General features: G+C 45.7%; 2 protein-coding genes across 2 annotated transcripts in view; both read right to left on the reverse strand.

The window, feature by feature from the left end:
- Positions 1-2,331, reverse strand: part of NACA (nascent polypeptide associated complex subunit alpha) — a 224,325-nt gene extending 221,994 nt beyond the window's left edge. Inside the window, exon 1 of the mRNA XM_050747236.1 lies at positions 2,328-2,331. The gene's annotated coding sequence lies outside the window, so the exon portion shown is untranslated. The remainder of the gene's footprint in view (positions 1-2,327) is intronic.
- A 9,058-nt stretch (positions 2,332-11,389) lies between these two features.
- Positions 11,390-17,891, reverse strand: LOC126930416 (retinol dehydrogenase 16-like). The gene is made up of 4 exons (XM_050747382.1): positions 16,531-17,891; positions 14,315-14,573; positions 12,268-12,431; positions 11,390-11,690 (listed from the first exon to the last, which is right to left on the reverse strand). The coding sequence occupies exons 1-4, from the start codon at positions 16,862-16,864 to the stop codon at positions 11,473-11,475; spliced, it is 975 nt and encodes a 324-aa protein (XP_050603339.1). The 5' UTR covers positions 16,865-17,891; the 3' UTR covers positions 11,390-11,472.
- Between the last annotated feature and the right edge of the window lie 786 nt (positions 17,892-18,677).

Here is an 18,677-nt window from a genome sequence, read left to right on the forward strand (position 1 = left end):
TTGTGATCCACCCGCCTCGGTCTCCCAAAGTGCTGGGATTACAGGCATGAGCCACCACACCCGGCTCCCTTCATCATTTTTTATTGTGTCTATTTGATTCTTCTCTGTTTTCTTCTTTATTAGTCTTGCTAGTGGTCTATCAATTTTGTTGATTTTTCACAAAATCAGCTCCTGGATTCATTGATTTTTTGAAGGGTTTTTTGTGTCTCTATCTCCTTCAGTTCTGCTCTGATCTTAGTTATTTCTTGCTTTCTGCTAACTTTTGAATGTGTTTGCTTTTGCTTCCCTAGTTCTTTTAATTGTGATGTTAGGGTGTTGATTTTAGATCTTTCCTGCTTTCTTTTGTGAGGGCATTTAGTGCTATAAATTTCCCTTTACACACTGCTTTAAATGTGTCACAGCAATTCTACTATGTTGTATCTTTGTTCTCACTGGTTTCAAGGAACATCTTTATTTCTGCCTTCATTTCGTTATGTACCCAGGAGTTCTTCAGGAGCAGGTTGTTCAGTTTCCATGTAGTTGAGTGGTTTTGAGTGAGTTTCTTAGTCCTGAGTTCTAGTTTGATTGTACTGTGGTCTGAGACACAGTTTGTTATAATTTCTGTTCTTTTAAATTTGCTAAGGAGTGCTTTACTTCCAACTTTGTGGTCAATTTTGGAATAAGTGTGCTATGGTGCTGAGAAGAATGTATATTCTGTTGATTTGGGATGGAGAGTTCTGTAGATGTCTATTAGGTCCACTTGGTGCAGAACTGAGTTCACTTCCTGGATATCCTTGTTAACTTGCTGTCTCATTGATCTGTCTAGTGTTGACAGTGGCGTGTTAATGTCTCCCATTATTATTGTGTGGGAGTCTAAGTCTCTTTGTAAGTCTCTAAGGACTTGCTTTATGAATCTGGGTGCTCCTGTATTGGGTGCATATATACTTAGGATAGTTAGCTCTTCTTGTTGAATTCATCCCTTTACCATTACATAATGGCCTTCTTTGTCTTCTTTGATCTTTGGTGGTTTAAAGTCTGTTTTATCAGAGACTAGGATTGCAACCCCTGCCTTTTTTTTGTTCTCCATTTGCTTGGTAGATCTTCCTCCATCCCTTTATTTTGAGCCTTTGTGTGTCTCTGCATGTGAGCTGGATCTCCTGAATGCAGCACACTGATGGGTCTTGACTCTTTGTCCAGTTTGCCAGTCTGTGTCTTTTAATTGGAGGATTTAGCCCATTTACATTTAAGGTTAATATTGTTGTGTGTGAATTTGATCCTGTCATTATGATGTTAGCTGGTTATTTTGCTCATTAGTTGATGCAGTTTCTTCCTAGCTTCGATGGTCTTTGCATTTTGGCATGTTTTTGCAGTGGCTTGTACTGGTTGTTCCTTTCCATGTTTAGTGCTTCCTTCAGGAGCTCTTGTAAGGCAAGCCTGGTTGTGACAAAATCTCTCAGCATTACGTGTCTGTACAGGATTTTATTTCTCCTTCATTTATGAAGCTTAATTTGGCTGGATATGAAATTCTGGATTGAAAATTCTTTTCTTTAAGAATGTTGAATATTGGCCCACACTCTCTTCTGGCTTGTAGAATTTCTGCCAAGAGATCTGCTGTTAGTCTGATGGGCTTCCCTTTGTGTGTAACCTGACCTTTCTCTCTGGCTGCCCTTTTTTTCCTTCATTTCGACTTTGGTGAATCTGACAATTATGTGTCTTGGAGTTGCTCTTCTAGAGAGATATCTTTGTGGCGTTATCTGTATTTCCTGAATTTGAATGTTGGCCTGCCTTGCTAGGTTGGGGAAGTTCTCCTGGACAATATCCTGCAGTGTTTTCCAATTTGGTTCCATTCTGCCCGTCACTTTCAGGTACACCAATGAGATGTAGATTTGGCCTTTTCACATACTCCCATATTTCTTGGAGGCTTTGTTCGTTTCTTTTTACTCTTTTTTCTCTACACTTCTCTTCTTGCTTCATTTCATTCATTTCATCTTCAATCACTGATACCCTTTCTTCCAGTTGATCGAATTGGTTACTGAAGCTTGTGCATTCATCACATAGTTGATGTGCCATGGTTTTCAGCTCCATCAGGTCATTTAAGGACTTCTCTACACTGGTTATTCTAGTTAACCATTTGTCTAGTCTCTTTTCAAGGTTTTAACTTCTTTGCGATGGGTTCGAACTTCCTCCTTTAGCTCGGAGAAGTTTGATCATCTGAAGCCTTCTTCTCTCAACTCATCAAAGTCATTCTCCGCCCAGCTTTGTTCCATTGCTGGTGAGGAGCTGCGTTCCTTTGGAGGGGGAGAGATGCTCTGATTTATAGAATTTTCAGCTTTTCTGCTCTGTTTTTTCCCCCATCTTTGTGGTTTTGTTTACCTTTGGTCTTTGATGATGGTGATGTACAGATGGGGTTTTGGTATGGATGTCCTTTCTGTTTGTTAGTTTTCCTTGTAACAGTCAGGAACCTCAGCTGCAGGTCTGTTGGAGTTTGCTGGAGGTCCACTGCAGACCCTGTTTGCCTGGGTATCAGCAGCAGAGGCTGCAGAATAGCGAATATTGCTGAACAGCAAATGTTGCTGACAGATCATTCCTCTGGAAGCTTCATCTCAAAGGGGTAACCGGCCATGTGAGGTGTCAGTCTGTCCCTACTGGGGGGTGCCTCCCAGTTACGCTACTCAGGGGTCAGGGACCCACTTTAGGAGGCAGTCTGTCTGTTCTCAGATCTCACACTCTGTACTGGGAGAACCACTACTCTCTTCAAAGCTGTCAGACAGGGACATTTAAATCGGCAGAGGTTTCTGCAGCCTTCTGTTCGGCTATGCCCTGCCCCCAGAGGTGGAGTCTACAGAGGCAGGCAGCCCTCCTTAAGGTGTGGTGGGCTCCACCCAGTTCGAGCTTGCTGGCTGCTTTGTTTACCTACTCAAGCCTCAGCAATGGCGGGCGCCCCTCCCCCAACCTCGCTGCCACATTGAGTGAGGCTCCGTGGGTGTGGAACCCTCTGAACCAGGCAAAGGACATAATCTCCTGGTGTGCCGTTTGCTGAAACCCTTGGAAAAGTGCAGTATTAGGGTGGGAGTGACCCAATTTTCCAAGTGCTGTCTGTCACGGCTTCCCTTGGCTAGGAAAGGGAATTCCCTGGCCCCTTGCAATTCCCGGGTGAGGCGATGCCTTGCCCTGCTTTGGTTCTCACTCGGTGGGCTGCACCCACAGTCCTGGACCCACTGTCTGACACGCCCCAGTGAGATGAACCCGGTACCTCAGTGGGAAATGAGGAAATCACCTCTTCTGCGTCACTCACGCTGGGAGCTGTGGACTGGAGCTGTTCCTATTTGGCCATTTTGGATCCCCAGCATTCAGTTTTAAAAGCCAAAAAGATCATAAAAGTTCAGAAAATGTGCAGGCTGACAATGCAATAGAAGAGAAAATCTCATTATCTGAGGAAAAATCCAAGCTGGCTACAGAAATTTGCACAAGGAACAAGAAGCCAAATATTAATCTCCAAGATAATGGGGAAAATGTCTCCAGGGCATGTCAGAGGTCTTCATGGAAGTCCCTCCCATCATAGGCCAGAGGCCTAGGAGGAAAAAGTGATCTCATGGGCCAAGTCCAGGGTCCCTGTGCTGTATGCAGCCTAGGGACTTGGTGCCCTGCATCCCAGTTGCTCCAGCCATGGCTGAAAGGGGCCAATGTAGAGCTTTGTCCGTGGTTTCAGAGGGTGCAAGCCTCAAGCCTTGGCAGCTTCACCATGGTGTTGAGACTGCCAGTGCACAGAAGTCAAGAATTGGGGTTTGGGAACCTCTGGCTAGATTTCAAAGCATGTATGCAAACACCTGGATGTCCAGGCAGAAGTTTGCTGCAGAGGCATGTCTCTCATGGAGAACTTCTGCTAAGACAGTGTGGAAGGGACATGTGGGGTGCTGGGGCACTGCCTAGCAGAGCTGTGAGAAGAGGGCCATCATCCTCCAGACCCCAGAATGGTAGATCCACTGAGAGCTTGCAGTGTGCACCTGGAAAAGCCACAGATGCTCAACACCAGCCTAGATTGCTTTTCTATGTTTGTGAAAAATGTCGTTGGTATTTTGATGATGATTTCATTGAATCTGTACATTGCTTTGGGTAGTATGGCCATTTTAATAATATTGTATTGATTCTTCCCATTCATGAATGTAGGCTATTTTTCCATTTTTTGGTGTCCTGTTCAATGTTTTGCCTCAGTGTTTTATAGTTTTCATTATAGAGATCTTTCACTTCTTTGATTAAGTTAATTCATATGTATTCAATTTTATTTGTGGCTATTGTAAATGGGATTACTTTTTAAATTTCTTTTTCATGTTGTTCATTGTTGGTATATAGAAATACTACTGATTTTTGTATGTTGATTTTGTGTCCTACAAAATTTTGTGTCTCTTCTAGATTTTCCAATTCATTCACATATAATTGCTCCTAGTAGCCACTAATGATCCTTTGAATTTCTGCAGTACCAGTTGTAATGTCTCCTTTTTCATTTCTGACTTTATTTATTTGAATATTCTTCTTTTTTTTTACTTTTGCTTAGTCTGACAAAAGATTTGTCAATTTTGTTTAACTTTAAAATAGCAAGTTTTTGTTTCATTGATCCTTTGTATAGTTTTTAAAATTTCAATTTCATTTGTTTCTGCTCTGATCTTTATTTCTTTTCTTCTACTAATTTTGAGTTCGGTTTGCTCTTGCTTTTCTAGTTCTTTAAGATACATTGTTAGGTTATTCATTTGAAGTTTTCCTTTCTTTTTTTTTTTTTTTTTTTTTTTTTTTTTTTTTTTTTTTTTTTTGATGTAGGCACTCATAGCTATAAATTTCCCTCTTAGTTCTGCTTTTGTTATATCACATAGGTTTTCATATATGGGGTTTCCATTATCATTTGTTTTTAGACATTTTTCCATTTTCTTCTTAATTTCTTCATTGACCCACTGGTCTCTCAGGAGCATATTTTAAAATTTCTACATATTTGTGTAGTTTCCAAAATTCTTCTTCTTATTTCCAGTTTCATTCTATTGTGATCAGAGAAGATGCTTGATATTATTTCAATTTTTTCAGTGATTTAAGACTTGTTTTGTGATCTAACATGGGGTCTATCTTTGAGAATGATCCATGTGCTGAGGAAAAGAATGTGTGTTCTGCAGCCATTGGAAGAGATGTTCTGTAAATATCTATTGGATTCATTTGGCCTACAGTGCAGATTAATTCTGATGTTTCCCTGTTGATTCTTCTGTCTGGAAGTTCTGTCCAATGCTGAAAGTGGAGTATTGGAGTCTCCAACTATTATTGTATTGGGACCTATCTCTCTCTTTAGCTCTAATAATATTCCCTTTATATATCTGGGTGCTTCTGTGTTGGGTGCATATATTACATATTTAAAATTATTCTTCTATCCTCTTGCTGAATTGAGCCCTTTACCATTATATAGTGACCTTCTTTGAAATCTATTTTATCTGAGATAAAACTCCTGCTCTTTTTGGTTTCCATTGGCAAGAAATATCTTTTTCCATCCCTTTATTTTCAGTCTATGTTTGTCTTCATAGGTGAAGTGTTTCTTCTGTAGGCAACAGATCAATGGATCTTGATTTTTCATCCATTCAGCCAGTCTATGTCTTTTGATTGGTCAGTTTAGGATATTTACATTGTGTGCTGTTATTGATGGGTAAGGACTTCTGTCATTTTGTTATTTGTTTTCTGGTTGTTTTATGAACTTCTTTCCCTTCTTTCTTTCCTTCTTGTCTTTTTCTAGTGAAGATACTCTGCTCTGGAGATATGACTTAGTTTCTTGCTTTTTATTTTTTGTGCATCCATTGTGTTCTTTGGCTTGAGGTTACCATGAGGCTTGCAAATACTATCTTATAACCCATTATTTTAACCTGATAACAACTTAACACTATTTGCATAAGCAAACAAACAAGCACAAAGAAAATTAATAAAAACTCTACACTTTAACTTTGTTCCCCAACTTTTTAACTTTTTATTGTTCCTGTTTATAGCTTATTGTACTGACTATGTCTTGAAAAGTTGTTTTAGTTACTTTTTGTGATTCATTCATCATTTACTCTTTCTACTTAGCATAAGAGTAGTTTACACACCACAGTTACAATGTTATAATATTCTGTGTTTTTCTGTGTACTTGCTATTACCAGTAAGGTTTGTACCTTCAGGTACTATGTATTGCTCATTCATGTCCTTTTCTTTCTTACTAAAGTACTCTCTTTAGCATTTCTTGTACAGCAGGTCTGGTATTGATGAACTCCCTCAATTTTTGTTTGTCCAGGAATGTCTTTCTTTCTCCTTTATGCTTGAACGATATTTTCACCACATATACTATTATAGTATTATAGGGTAAAAGCTTTTTTCTTTAGCACTTTAAATTGTTATGCCACTGTCTCCTGGCCTGTAAGGTTTCCAGTGAAAATCTGCTGCCAGATGTATTGGGGCTCCATTGTATGTTAGTCATTTCTTTCCTCTTGCTGTTTTAGGGTCCTTTCTCTACCCTTGGCCTTTGGGAGTTTGATTATTATCTTCTTTGGGTTAAATCTGCTTGGTGTTCTATTACCTTCCTGTACTTGCATATTGATATCTTTGTCTAGGTTTGGGAAGTCCTCTGTTATTATCCCTTTGAATAAACTTTCTACCCCTATTATCTTTCTCTACCTCCTCATTAAGGCCAATAACTCTTAGAATTGCCCGTTTAAGTCTATTTTCTAGATCCCGAAGGCATGCCTCATTGTTTTTTATTATTTTTTCTTTTATCTCCTCGATGTGTTTTCAACTAGCCTGTCTTCAAGTTGACTAATTCTTTCTTCTGCTTTATCACTTCTGCTGTTAAGAGACTCTGGTGCATTCTTGAGTATGCTAGTTGCATTTTTCAGCTCCAGAATTTCCGGGGGATTCTTTTTAATTATTTCAATCTCTTTGTTAGAATTTTCTGATAGAATTCTAGGTTTCTTCTCTACATTACCTTGAATTTCCTTGAGTTTCCTCAACACAGCTATTTAAAATTTTCTGTCTGTGAGGTCACATATCTGTTTCTCCAGGATTGGTCCCTGGTCACTTATTTAGTTCATTTGGAGAGGTTGTGTTTTCCTGTATGGTGTTGATGCTAGTAGATGTTCTTTGGTATCTGGGCATTGAAGAGTTATGTATTTATTGTAGTCTTCACTCTCTGGGCTTATTTGTTAGCCATCCTTCTTGTAAGGCTTACCAAATATTTGGAAAGACTTGAGTGTTGTGATCTAAGCTGTATCTGCTCTAGGGGGCACCCCACACCCAGTAATATTATGGTTCTTGCAGAACCTCACAGAGGTACCACCCTGATGTTTGGGACAAGATCTGAGAGAATTCTCTGGATTATCACACAGAGACCCTTGTTCTCTTCCCTTACTTTCTCCCATATGTACAGAGTAACTCTGTGTGTGTTTGTTCTGAGATATTGAAAGCTTGGGGTGGAGTGACACAAGCACCCATGTGTCACCACCATGACTGCATTGGGTCAGACTTGAAGCCACCACAGTGCTGGGTCTCACCCAAGGCCTGTTGTAACCAGTCCCTGGCTACTGCCTATGTTTGCTCAAGGCCCAAGGGATCTACAATCAGCAGGTAGCAAAGATAGTTATGCCTGTGTCCTTCTGTTAGAGCAGTGAGGTCCCACAGTGGGACTTCTGGTCCCCCAGTCTCCGTGTGGTTCCAGAAGTGCTGTGCAGGAATCAAGGGCTAGAGTCTAAAACCTTAGAAATGTACCTGGTATTCTACTGGATTGCAGCTGAGCTGGCACTCACACCACACAACAAATCCTTCCCACTCCTCTCTTCCTTGTCCAAAGGCAGAGGAGCCTGACCTCATAGCCACCACCACCCCAGGCCACATGGAGTACTGCTAGACTCCCATCTATATTCCCTTAAAGCCTAAAGTCTCTTAAGTCATCTTGTGGTGAATGCTGCCTGGCCTGGGACACACCATTCATGTTATGGGCTCTCAATTGGCCCAGGGCAGGTCCAGAACATACCACCCAAGAGTCAAGTCTCAGAATCACAAACCACAATAGTCCACTTGGTGCTCCACTCCACTGTGGTTGTGCTGGCACCTAACGTGCAAGGCAAAGTCTCCTTTACTTTTCCTTCCACTTATCTCAAACAGGAGGTGTCTCTCTCCATAGCCACCACGGCTGGGAATGTCCCAAGTCTCATCTGAAGCCAGCAAGTCTCAGAGGCTCACCCAAGGCTCTTGATGTAGTACCTGGCTATCAATGCTGGTTATTTGGGGCCCAAGGTCTCTTCAGATGGCAGGTGTTGAATGCTGCCAGCACTGGGTCCTTCCTTTGAAAGCACTGGGTTGCCTTCTGGCCCAGGGTCCATCCAGAAATGCCGTATGGGAGCTAGGGATTGAAATGGAGGCCTCCTGACTCTGATCATTGCCCTATCTTGCTGTGGCTGAGCTGGTATTCAAGATGCATGATGAAATCCTCCCCACTCTTCTTCCCTCTCCTCTCCTCAAGTGGAAGAATGGGGTCTCCTTGGGAATCTCAAGCTGTACAGCCTGGGATTAGGGGAGGGGTAATGCCAACATTCCCCTTGGCCGCCCCAGCTTGTGTCTCAGTAGGTCACCTGACCCTGTAATCCAGTGCCTCTGGGCCTAGTTCTGCACTACCCCTAGACTATGAGGGGCAGTCCTTGTGGCTTAGACTGCCTTTCAAGTTTACTTGGAGACACAGAGCATTGTAGTCCTTGGTGGCAAGCTTTGCGGGCACTCAAGTCAGGTCTGCTGTGATCAGAGATTCCCCTGTGGCACTAGGCCTCGCCTATGAGTTGCAGTTCTTATGGCCTAGACTGCCATTTAAGTTTACTTGGGGGATATGGAGCATTGCAGCCCTTGGTATCGAGGTTTGTAGGCACTCAAATCATGACTGCTAGGATCGGTGATTCCCCTGTGGCTAGGGCTGGTTTAAATCCTCCCTCTATGGACGGGCATCAGCTGAGTTTGGTCTGTTTTTTCTTTCTGCTCTAACAGGATAGCACTGAGTTCAGTGCCTCACAATTGCTGTGTTCTCCCTCCCGCAGCACCCAGAGAGGCTTTCAGCACCATGCCTCCACTGCCAGGGTTTGGGGAGCAGTAGTGTCTGATTCACGACTCTTTTTTCTACCTTTACAGTACCTCTTTCAGCAATGAGGTTGAAACCAGGTTAAAGAGTTATCACCTGACTGTTGGTTCTTCTGAAGGTGTTTTTTGATGTGGAGATAGTTGTTAACTTGGTGTCCTGGTGTGAGATGGGGAAGAGAGAATGATCCGTGAAACCTTCTATTCCAACATTTATCTCCACACACTTCTCACTGTGTGTGTTTCATTTGTTTGTTCATTTTGCTTTGTTTTGTTTTTTTGAGATGGGGTCTCACTCTATCACCCAGGTTGGAGTGCAGTGGCACATCTCAGCTCACTGCAACCTTCATCTCCCAGGCTCAAGCCATCCACCTACCTCAGCCTCTCAGGTATCTGTACCACAGGCATACACCAACACACTCAGCTAATTTTTTTTGTATTTTTAATAGAGACCAGGTTTCACCATGTTGCCCAGGCTGGTCCCTAACTCCTGAGCTCAGGTGATCCATCCACCTCAGCCTGCAAAAGTGCTAGGATTACAGGCATCAGCCAACATGCCAGCCCTCATTGCGTGTTTTGAATTCAGTGGCCCAGCAACATCTGACCTCAGTCTCTGCTTCTACAATAAACACTGGTTTGTTAAACAACATGGGGCTTCTTAAAGGCTCCATATCCTAGATTTTTATCCTGAGGAAAGAAAAACGAGAAACCTGGGGAGTTACCTCCCAACTACAATTTGTGCTGAGTTCAAAAATCTGTTCCACTTTCCCCTAATGCTTTCTGTGTTGAGTCCACACTTGTGACATCATCAGAAAACTGAAGACACTGAGGATGAGGACCAGGTCATTCAAGGGAATTTCTGTCCGGCACACAGCAGGGGCTCAAAAAAGGTAGTGAAAATATGAAAGATGAGTCCAGCAGTAACTCTCACTCCCTGTCACTGGAGGAGTGTGTGCGTTGGGATATGGTGGGGGACCTGAGGGATGGCACAGGGAAAATGCAATGACTTTAAAGTGAGGGTCGGGCACCAAGGGCCACAGAGAGCGCACAAGTGAGGGGAGGAAGCTTCAGTTGCCCCAGGGAGGGGATCTGGGGCCTGCCTGTCAATACAGCTGTTGAGGTCACCTTGCTGGCTTGTCCTTGGGTCTGTTTCTGTGACCCCAGGCTACTACAGAACTCCTGGAAAGAAAACAATTGCCCCTCACCTTGGTGGCAAGAAGGGACGGGAGAGGGCAGGGATAGTCCAACTTCTCTCTTCAAATTCATTCTCAGGTCAGCCTCTCATCCCCTGATGTTCAGGAAGGCACCTGCCTCTTCCTGCCACTGCTCCCCAAGGTCATACAAATCCAGGGAACGGGCATCTTCAGGAGTGAAAGTGTAAAAACTGTGATATCCGCTTGTGTAAGTCACTCCATTCCTCCCTCCCAGCAGCTTGGGGGTTCCCATCCCCATTTCCCTCTGTCCCCTTTCTTTGCCTCTAAGATCAGACTTCCCCGTTGGGATCTTGTTCTCCTTCTAGCAGAGAATTCCAATATTAGGAGGAGATCTAATCCTGCTCACTCTTTTCTGCCTTTGACTTATAGTCCTAGAGATGCTGACAGTGACCTGGTTTTCTGGATGGAGTGATTCTAGGTACTGAGCAAAGGAGGGAACGCAGGCTCAGAGAGGGATTGCAATCTCATGTGTCTGGTATCCAAGAGGAGCTTCATAAGAACATTCAAATCACTGCACATGGGTGAAACTATCAACTTTTCAACATCAAAAGAGTCAAAGGAAGTCCATGCTTTCCAGATAAATAGAAAACTTGTTTATTTGCCCTCTGTACAGGTCCCTACTGAGACCACCACCTCTCAGCCACTGCTGCTGGGATGACTACTGAGGCCTACAGGGCTGCATAATGGTTGCGCTCCAGGTTCCAACACCCCATGTACAGGGATCTTCAACGAAGGGGTGCTCTCATGTCCCCCAGGCCATTTCCACCCCATGGCCCAGACTGGTCCAGAATTAACACACAGCCTGATAAGGAAGCAGGAGGCAATGGCATAGGCTGAGGCTCCTTCCACCTGCTCACACCCACCCCAGTTGTTGCCTAAGGATGGCACAAGAGACTTGTACATTGGAGTGGACACCCAAGGTGACAATGCACCCAGGAGCCCTACTTGGTCCCTGCTTCTCAGCTGCATAACTTGAACTTTCCTACCAACATCTCCAGAGAGCAGAATTATCTCCTAGAAGAATCATGGCCAGGAGGTAATGAAGGAGGTGAGATCGGTGCCCTACTGACCTGACATCTCCCTCCCTCCACTTTATTTCTCTCCCAAGGATACACCACCCCTCATAGCACACCCCAAATCCATGCAACCATGCACCCGAGGCTTGGCTTCATAGAGCCTTGGCCGGGCTTGCAGAATCCCAGTAGATAATGGCATCCACCAGGAAGGTGGGCATGTAGCTCATGGGGAGGTAGAGAAGCTTAGCATCCCAGCCGGCTGAGTAGTGAGTGCGGGGGTGGCAGGCAATCAGCGCATGCTCCATGCAGTTGGTCACCAAGGAGAGATCCTGTGTGTACTTCTGTTCCAATTGTTCAGCAAATTTCTTATCTGTTAAACATGAGAAATGATCCATTTATATTTCCACCTGTAACCGCTCCTGCTTTGGATTCAACTTAGAGTGGAAAGGGTCTAAAAACTCATGCCACCCCACAACCCCCAGTCAAGCAATGCCCCAAGTCTCTTTTATCCAAATTCCCTGAGTTGGAGCCCATCCATGGGAAAGTAACAAGTGTTCCACACTAAGTCATGTTTCTCTCTTCGGGAATATCTGGACTGCATAAATGATGGTCTCCACCCACAGTAGAAGTCTCAACACATAAAAACGAGCTGTCTCTCACGCCAGCTTGTTATCAGTCACCAATGTCTTCCCTTTCTGGCTTCACTTTGCTCCTCAATAATGATGGGTTCAGATAGACACTGGTCCCAAGTTCTGAGAAGCCTGGACACTTGCTTTTATGACCAGTTGACCACACAGCACCCATCATGGAAATGGGGCTAAAGGTCTCCACTTTGTGGGGAAGGGAGAGCCTGGAGATCAAACTCTAATGACCTTCAGACACCAACGGTAGACCAGGGATTCCACACGAGGGTTTGCTTCTCTCCCTACTGTCCACAGTTTACTCACAGACTGCAAGAATCTTCTCGCTGCAGACCTCCTTGACTTCTGGACTGGACTGGTCCCAAATCTCCAGGAAGCTCTTTAAGAATCTCTCCTTACTGGTCAAAGCAGTCTTGAAATAGCCAGGCTCAATCATAGCTACCTTCACCCCAAAGTAGGAGAGTTCCCTCCTGCAAGAAAGAGAAGCAGAGGGGAAAGACTTCAGGGGTTATGGAAGGTAAAACACAAACAATAAAAGTAAAACTATGACAGCACAACATATGAGGACAACGGGTGAGATAGAAAGCTTGGAATATTTAATTTCCAGCAATCAAGGGGTCATAATGATGATGGTGGTGCTGCCTTTGTATGGGGGTTCGATATTTCACATACCTGAGCTTACTAGCTCTAAATCCTACCAATTCCAAAGCAAGGCAGCATGTTAGTGCTGTCTCCTCCTATGTCCTTCATATACAATGGATCACCAGAATTCCCACATTTTGCCTCCTCTCCAGTCCTCAGTCCCCTCCCTCCTCTTCCTGCCCCAAGAATCTCCCTGGCCTCTGAGCTGGGTGATGGCAGCTGTCCTCTAAGAAGCATCTGTCTTCAGTCTGGCTCCCCACTTTCAGCCACTGGGCTTCCTGCAGTCAGTGGGTGTCTAGAAGCTGATTAGACCAAGGAGCAAATCCCTTTTTTGGGGGGTTCCACTCCCAACAGCATAAAGCACAGCTCCTGTTCAGGACCCACAGGCCATCAAGGAGCCCACCTATGCCCACCTGCCCAGCATCCCCCACCAGGCCTGGCCTTGACCTTCACCACAAGAGGACTCTGCAGTACATGCAGGTCACTAATGCTCACCCTGGGCCTGGGCTGATGGCATTCCTTCATCCAGGAACCCTTCGCAGCCTTCCTTACCAGGCTGCCAGGTGGAGTTCTCAATCCCCAGCTCAGACAGAATCTCCATGACTCTCCCCAACTCAGGTGGGTACCATGGCCAGCAAGGTTGACTTGGTAACCAACCTTATAAGCGTTGGCAGTTGATTCTATATCTCTTGTCCCTCTCTCAGGTATCAAGTTTCAGGTCACAGACAAAACCTTGTTGTTGATTAAGGACGAATTTTTGTCCACTTAGACGAGGGCCTAAAGCGTCTGTTGTGTGGACTCAGATGCTCTACCCATTGTCAAAGGGGCTCTGGACATGAATTCTGCTGGGAAAGACCATCTTCTGCATGCTGTCTTTGGGTTCCAGAGAGCCACGAAGGAATGGCCTCAGCGCTTGAAGCATTTCTCTCCCTAGAGAGGAAGAGCCCCAAAGCCAGGCACCCATCTCCTGCTGTGGAAATATCTTTCCCTGTTTCTGACTCAGTGAGTGCTCCTGCATCTGCATGAGCATGTGTGTGTCTGTGGCACTAAGGCATGCCCCAGCTTTACAAGTATTTCACATTCCAGGTAGGAGGGGTCGGGGTCCATCTACTACAGCAAGAGAGGGGTGTGAGCAAGCCACATGCCCATTGTCAGCTGCCGGGAAAGCCTCCCTGGCCAGGGGACCAACACACACTGTTGTACTGATCTTTCTCTGCTCCTTCTCTAGGGTGCAAAGCATTCTTCCATCCAGTGCTGACTGCCTGGCCTGCCTTTGTGGCTCCAATACCAAGGTGCAATGGGAAGAAGTGTTTAGGGTCCTTCCCTGGGATTAGTCATTGATACACAGTATTCCCCATCCTGGGCTTGGGCACCTCAGTACTGTGTTCCTCTTGGCAGGATCAGAAGCCAAAGGTCCAGGTCCAATTCTGCCTCTGGCAGTTTCTGACCAGGAGATCCATCCAGGGAAGAGGTATCATTCAAGAAACTCTCTGACCTGAGGCCCCTCCTGCCACCCAGCACTCAGGAAGTTGCTTCCCGGTGAATGGCCAGCCCAATCCAGAAAGCGGAAGATGAGGGTGCCGCACATGAAGACAGAGAGGGATCTCATGAAAGGGCCTTACAGGCTGGGATTCAAGGAACTCCCTGGAAAAGACTTCCCCACAAACACAGGAGCAGGAAGACTAGGGCGGGCCCCGTCCCAGACCCATACCTGAGGGAGTCAGAGAAGGCTTCCACGCCATACTTGGAGATGCAATAGCCTCCACCAAAAAGTGACACCCGGCCACAGATACTGGAGACATTGACCACACGGCCCCTGGCCTTCCTCACTAAGGGCAGCAGGCTCAGAGTCACGTCGATCACCCCCAACAAGTTCACGTCCAGTACAGTCACAAAGTCCTGCTTGGTCAGCAACTCATTGGGGACCGCAGGCAAGGAGATGCCAGCATTATTCACCAGGCCCCAGAGTCCTGGGACAGTGGGAAGATGAGAGAGCATCACTGTGTTGTGCCTGTGCAGGTGGACAGTTAGGATGCAACTCACATCCCAATAAAGTGAAGGCAGAATGACAGGTGTGGGATGGGAAGGAGGGTAAAACAAGCACCACAGTATCTGCAGGGGTGGGGGCTGGACATTCAGCAGCTGGTGGGCCACAGAACCCAGTTCTTTCTTCATTTACTCTTCAGGGCCCAGTCCACTGCCTGAAAGACAATAAGCTATTATCCCTATGTAAGGATTGCATGAAATCATGTTAAAGAACTATTGTCCATGTCTGGAAACATGAAGACCAATGTTTGGTGAGTTAAACATGAATGCTGTCGATGTTACAGACATTCACCTGCATTTTCAGGTATGCTAACAGTTTATATAGTGAGTGTTCCGCAACCATCTGTTCATGGAATAAGAGACATGAGAGGGGGAGAGTGAGGGAGAGAGGAAAGACAGAAAAAGACAGACCTGAAATCCTAGGCTTGGGGGAACTTGGAGAACATCCTGTGTTTGATCTCAGGGCACTGGTCTTGAAACATCCTGCATCAATATCCAGTAACATTTTTATAGAAAGCACTGGGGAATTCCAATGCACAGGCTTTGGGAAGAAGGCGAGGTTGCATCACCCCACTCAGTACACAGACTCCACCCTCTGCCCCAGAAAATGTCACCCTCTCCTCCTACTGCATCAGAAGCCCACTCTTCATCCTTCCATCAGTCCCAAGTTCACTCAGCTCTGGGAAAATCTCTCTGGAAGATGCAAATACACAATCCCCAAGACTTCAAGTCAATAGAGTTTTCAACCCACAGAACCAGGGGGCAGGAGCACAGGGTCCCTTGAATCCGGGCAGGAGTGGCAGTTGTTGATCTGGAAGGGTTGGCCTAGGCATAAGAATCCATCCCCTGCTCAATAACAGGCCCTGCCCTGATGCAAATGCAGATTCCTCCACCCAGACATCTCAGTTTTAAGAATCCAATCAATACTCACACTTACAGAGATGCTGGCCAATAAAAGTCCACCAAGATGACATTTATGATGATAAAAAGCAGGAAGGAATTTCATATTCAACCACTCAGCATGGATTACATAGGTAAGGCTATTGGAAGGATACAGTACTCTAAATAATTAAATACAATTTTATAAAAACGGTCATTATGGTCAGAAAATGTTCATCTTCTCCAGAGAACTAAGAACAAAATATAAAATCCTAAATATATATAATTGTAAAAAGGACTTCCATGTGGATGACAATTTCAGGGAAACTTTTGTTTTCATTTTTATTCTTTTCAGTATTTTCTACAAAAATCATATTCTGTATTTATTGTTACAATAAATCCATGTTTCTTTCTTCCCCTGTAATAAGACAGATGAATTAGTGTAGTGAAAAGAAGAAAGAAAGAAAAAGTAATCCCTTACTAGTTCTGCCTTCCTTAAGCAGTCTTTATGCTGATACCCTCCTCTGAAGATGGAGATGGTTGTAGCTCTTGGCGGATGCTGATAGGCCCTAGCAAGAACAAGGTAAAGTGCTGGGAACACAAGCTTGGCTCCAGCACAGCTACAGCCTCCGTGCACCCTTGCAGCCCCGTGCTCCCTTCTCAACCATGCTCCAGCAAGTCTCCAGATCTCTAACCCAGGCTCTCAGCATCAAACAATCCATGACTTCTGCTTAGACAGGAGGGAGAGGATAGAGAGGAATTCTGGAGAGGAAATCTCATTAGGGCAAACTCTCCCCAAGACTATACACCTCCAGTGTCGGGATAGGTTAAGGATTGGAAAGAGATGGGGCTCAGGCCAGCCTGATTAGTGAGAAATACTAGAAAGCTACTGTCACTTCAACCTGGAAAGACACTGTAGAAATCTTCCCAGGGAGCAGACAGGAGGTGGTCCCTTCAAACAGAGGGAAGACACAGACAGACTTGAGAAATCTGGGTGGTTACCTCTTTCCCCTACGTGTTCCTTCACCCACTGGGCAGCTGCAGCAACACTCTCTGTCTTGGTGACATCCAGGGTCACCATCTCCAGCCTGTCTGAAGTCTGGCCCCTCAGCTGCTCAGCTCCTTTCTCTGTCAGACACGCAGCCAGCACCCGCAAGCCTCGTGCGTCCAGCTGTCTGGCCAGCAGTTTCCCGAAGCCAGAGTCACAGCCTGTGATGAACACATACTTATCTCTCAGGTGGCTCAGCACCTGCCTCTCCCGGTACCAATGCAGAAGGTAGTACAGGCCCACGAAAACTGCCAGGTAGAGCCACATGGCTTTGCAGAGGACAGACATGGACAGGCTGTGGGGGAACCCAGAGTCTGGCCTCTGTTGACACAGGAGGCTTTAAGAACACAGAGGGCTGTGGTAGGCAGGGAAGCCCTCAGGCATTTTGGCTAGGAATCCTCATTTCCTCCCTGATGACCGTCTTTCTACAACATATTTATTCTGGCCCCACCTCTCTGCTCTTCGAACTGCTTTTGCAGTACTCATGCACACCTTTGCACACCCCAAGTCCTGCCCAGTAGGAAGATATTATCACTTGGCAATGCGTCCCTAGTCTCCTGATTTCTCTCTGCCTTGCTGTACCCACTACACGCATGCTGTGTCCATGAAGAGTGGGCAGGAACAGGTTCCCTCCTGCTATAATAGTTTTTCAGGGCAGAAGGATTGCAGGATCCCACAGGTGGAATCCAACCTCAGAGGTGAAGAAAGCAGGGAGGGGAAGGGCGAATAGGAAGAGTTCCAGTCTGCAGCTCCCAGCGTGATCAATGCAGAAGATGGATGATTTCCGCATTTCCACCTAGGTACCTGGTTCATCTCATTGGGACAGTAGGTGCAGCCCATGGAGGGCAAGCTGAAGCAGGGTGGGGCATTGCCTCACCTGGGAAGCATAAGGGGTCTGGGGATTTCCCTTGCCTAGCCAAGGGAAGGCGTGACAGACTGTATCTGGAAAAACGGGACACTCCTGCTCAAATACTGTACTTTTCCAACTGTCCTAGCAAATGGAACACCAGGAGATTGTATCCCATGCCTGGCTCAGCATGTCCCATGCCCGGTTCAGCATGTCCCACGCCCATGGAGCCTTGCTCACTGCTAGTACGGCAGTCTGAGATTGATCTGTGAGGCAGCAGCCCAGCAGGAGGATGGCTGTCCACTGTTGCTGAGGCTTGAGTAGGGAAACAAAGCGGCCAGGAAGCTCGAACTGCATGGAGCCCACCACAGCCACAAGGCTTGCTGCCTCTATAGACTCCATCTCTGGGGGCAGGGCATAGCTGAACGAAAGGCAGCAAAAACATCTACAGACTTAAACATCCCTGTCTGACAGCCTTCGCAGCCTCCATGATCGTGATGGTCCCCCGGTCCCATTTCTCTCTTTCAAACTGTCTTTTCTCAATCCTTTGACTCCATCACACTTTGTCACCCCCATGACCTGGTGTTGGGTCTGGCAACCCCAACATTTCTGGCACCCAACGTGGGGCAACAAAGACCCCGGTGAAAGAACACCAGAGCATGTGAAAGCGAAGGATTCATAATCAAAGGACACCAAGGACGTCTAAAAGAAGCTTGGCAGTAAAACTGAGCGCTCGGAAGAACCAGGGTAACAATGGGACAAAGTGAAAGCAGACATTCTGCTTATTTAAATTTCTTAAAGGATTTATTATGGAGAGGGGGAGTGAAAGTTAGTACTCAGAATTTGTTTTCACTCTTTAGTGCAGTAAAGCAGTTTTGCCCATGGTTCCCGGAACAAGGGACTATGGAGTTGGATGAATGGGAGAGAATTGGCAGAGCTTTTTAAAAAGTATATAAAGGGTAGAACAATTCCTCCTGCTTCCAAGATGGCCAAATAGGAACAGCACCAGTCTGCAGCTCCCAGCATGAGTGACCCAGAAGATGGGGCCAGTCAGACAGTGGCTGCAGCCCACAGAGCAGAGTGGGGCATCGCCTCACCTGGGAAGCACAAGAGATCAGGGAATTCCCTTTCCTAGCACAGGCAAACCATGACAGATGGTACCTGGAAAATCGGGACACTCCCACCCTAACACTGCGCTTTTCCAACGGCCTTAGCAAATGGCACACCAGGAGATTATATCCCGTGCCTGGCTCA

This window comes from Macaca thibetana, chromosome 11, assembly GCF_024542745.1.
Source record: "Macaca thibetana thibetana isolate TM-01 chromosome 11, ASM2454274v1, whole genome shotgun sequence".
Classification (NCBI taxonomy): domain Eukaryota; kingdom Metazoa; phylum Chordata; class Mammalia; order Primates; family Cercopithecidae; genus Macaca; species Macaca thibetana.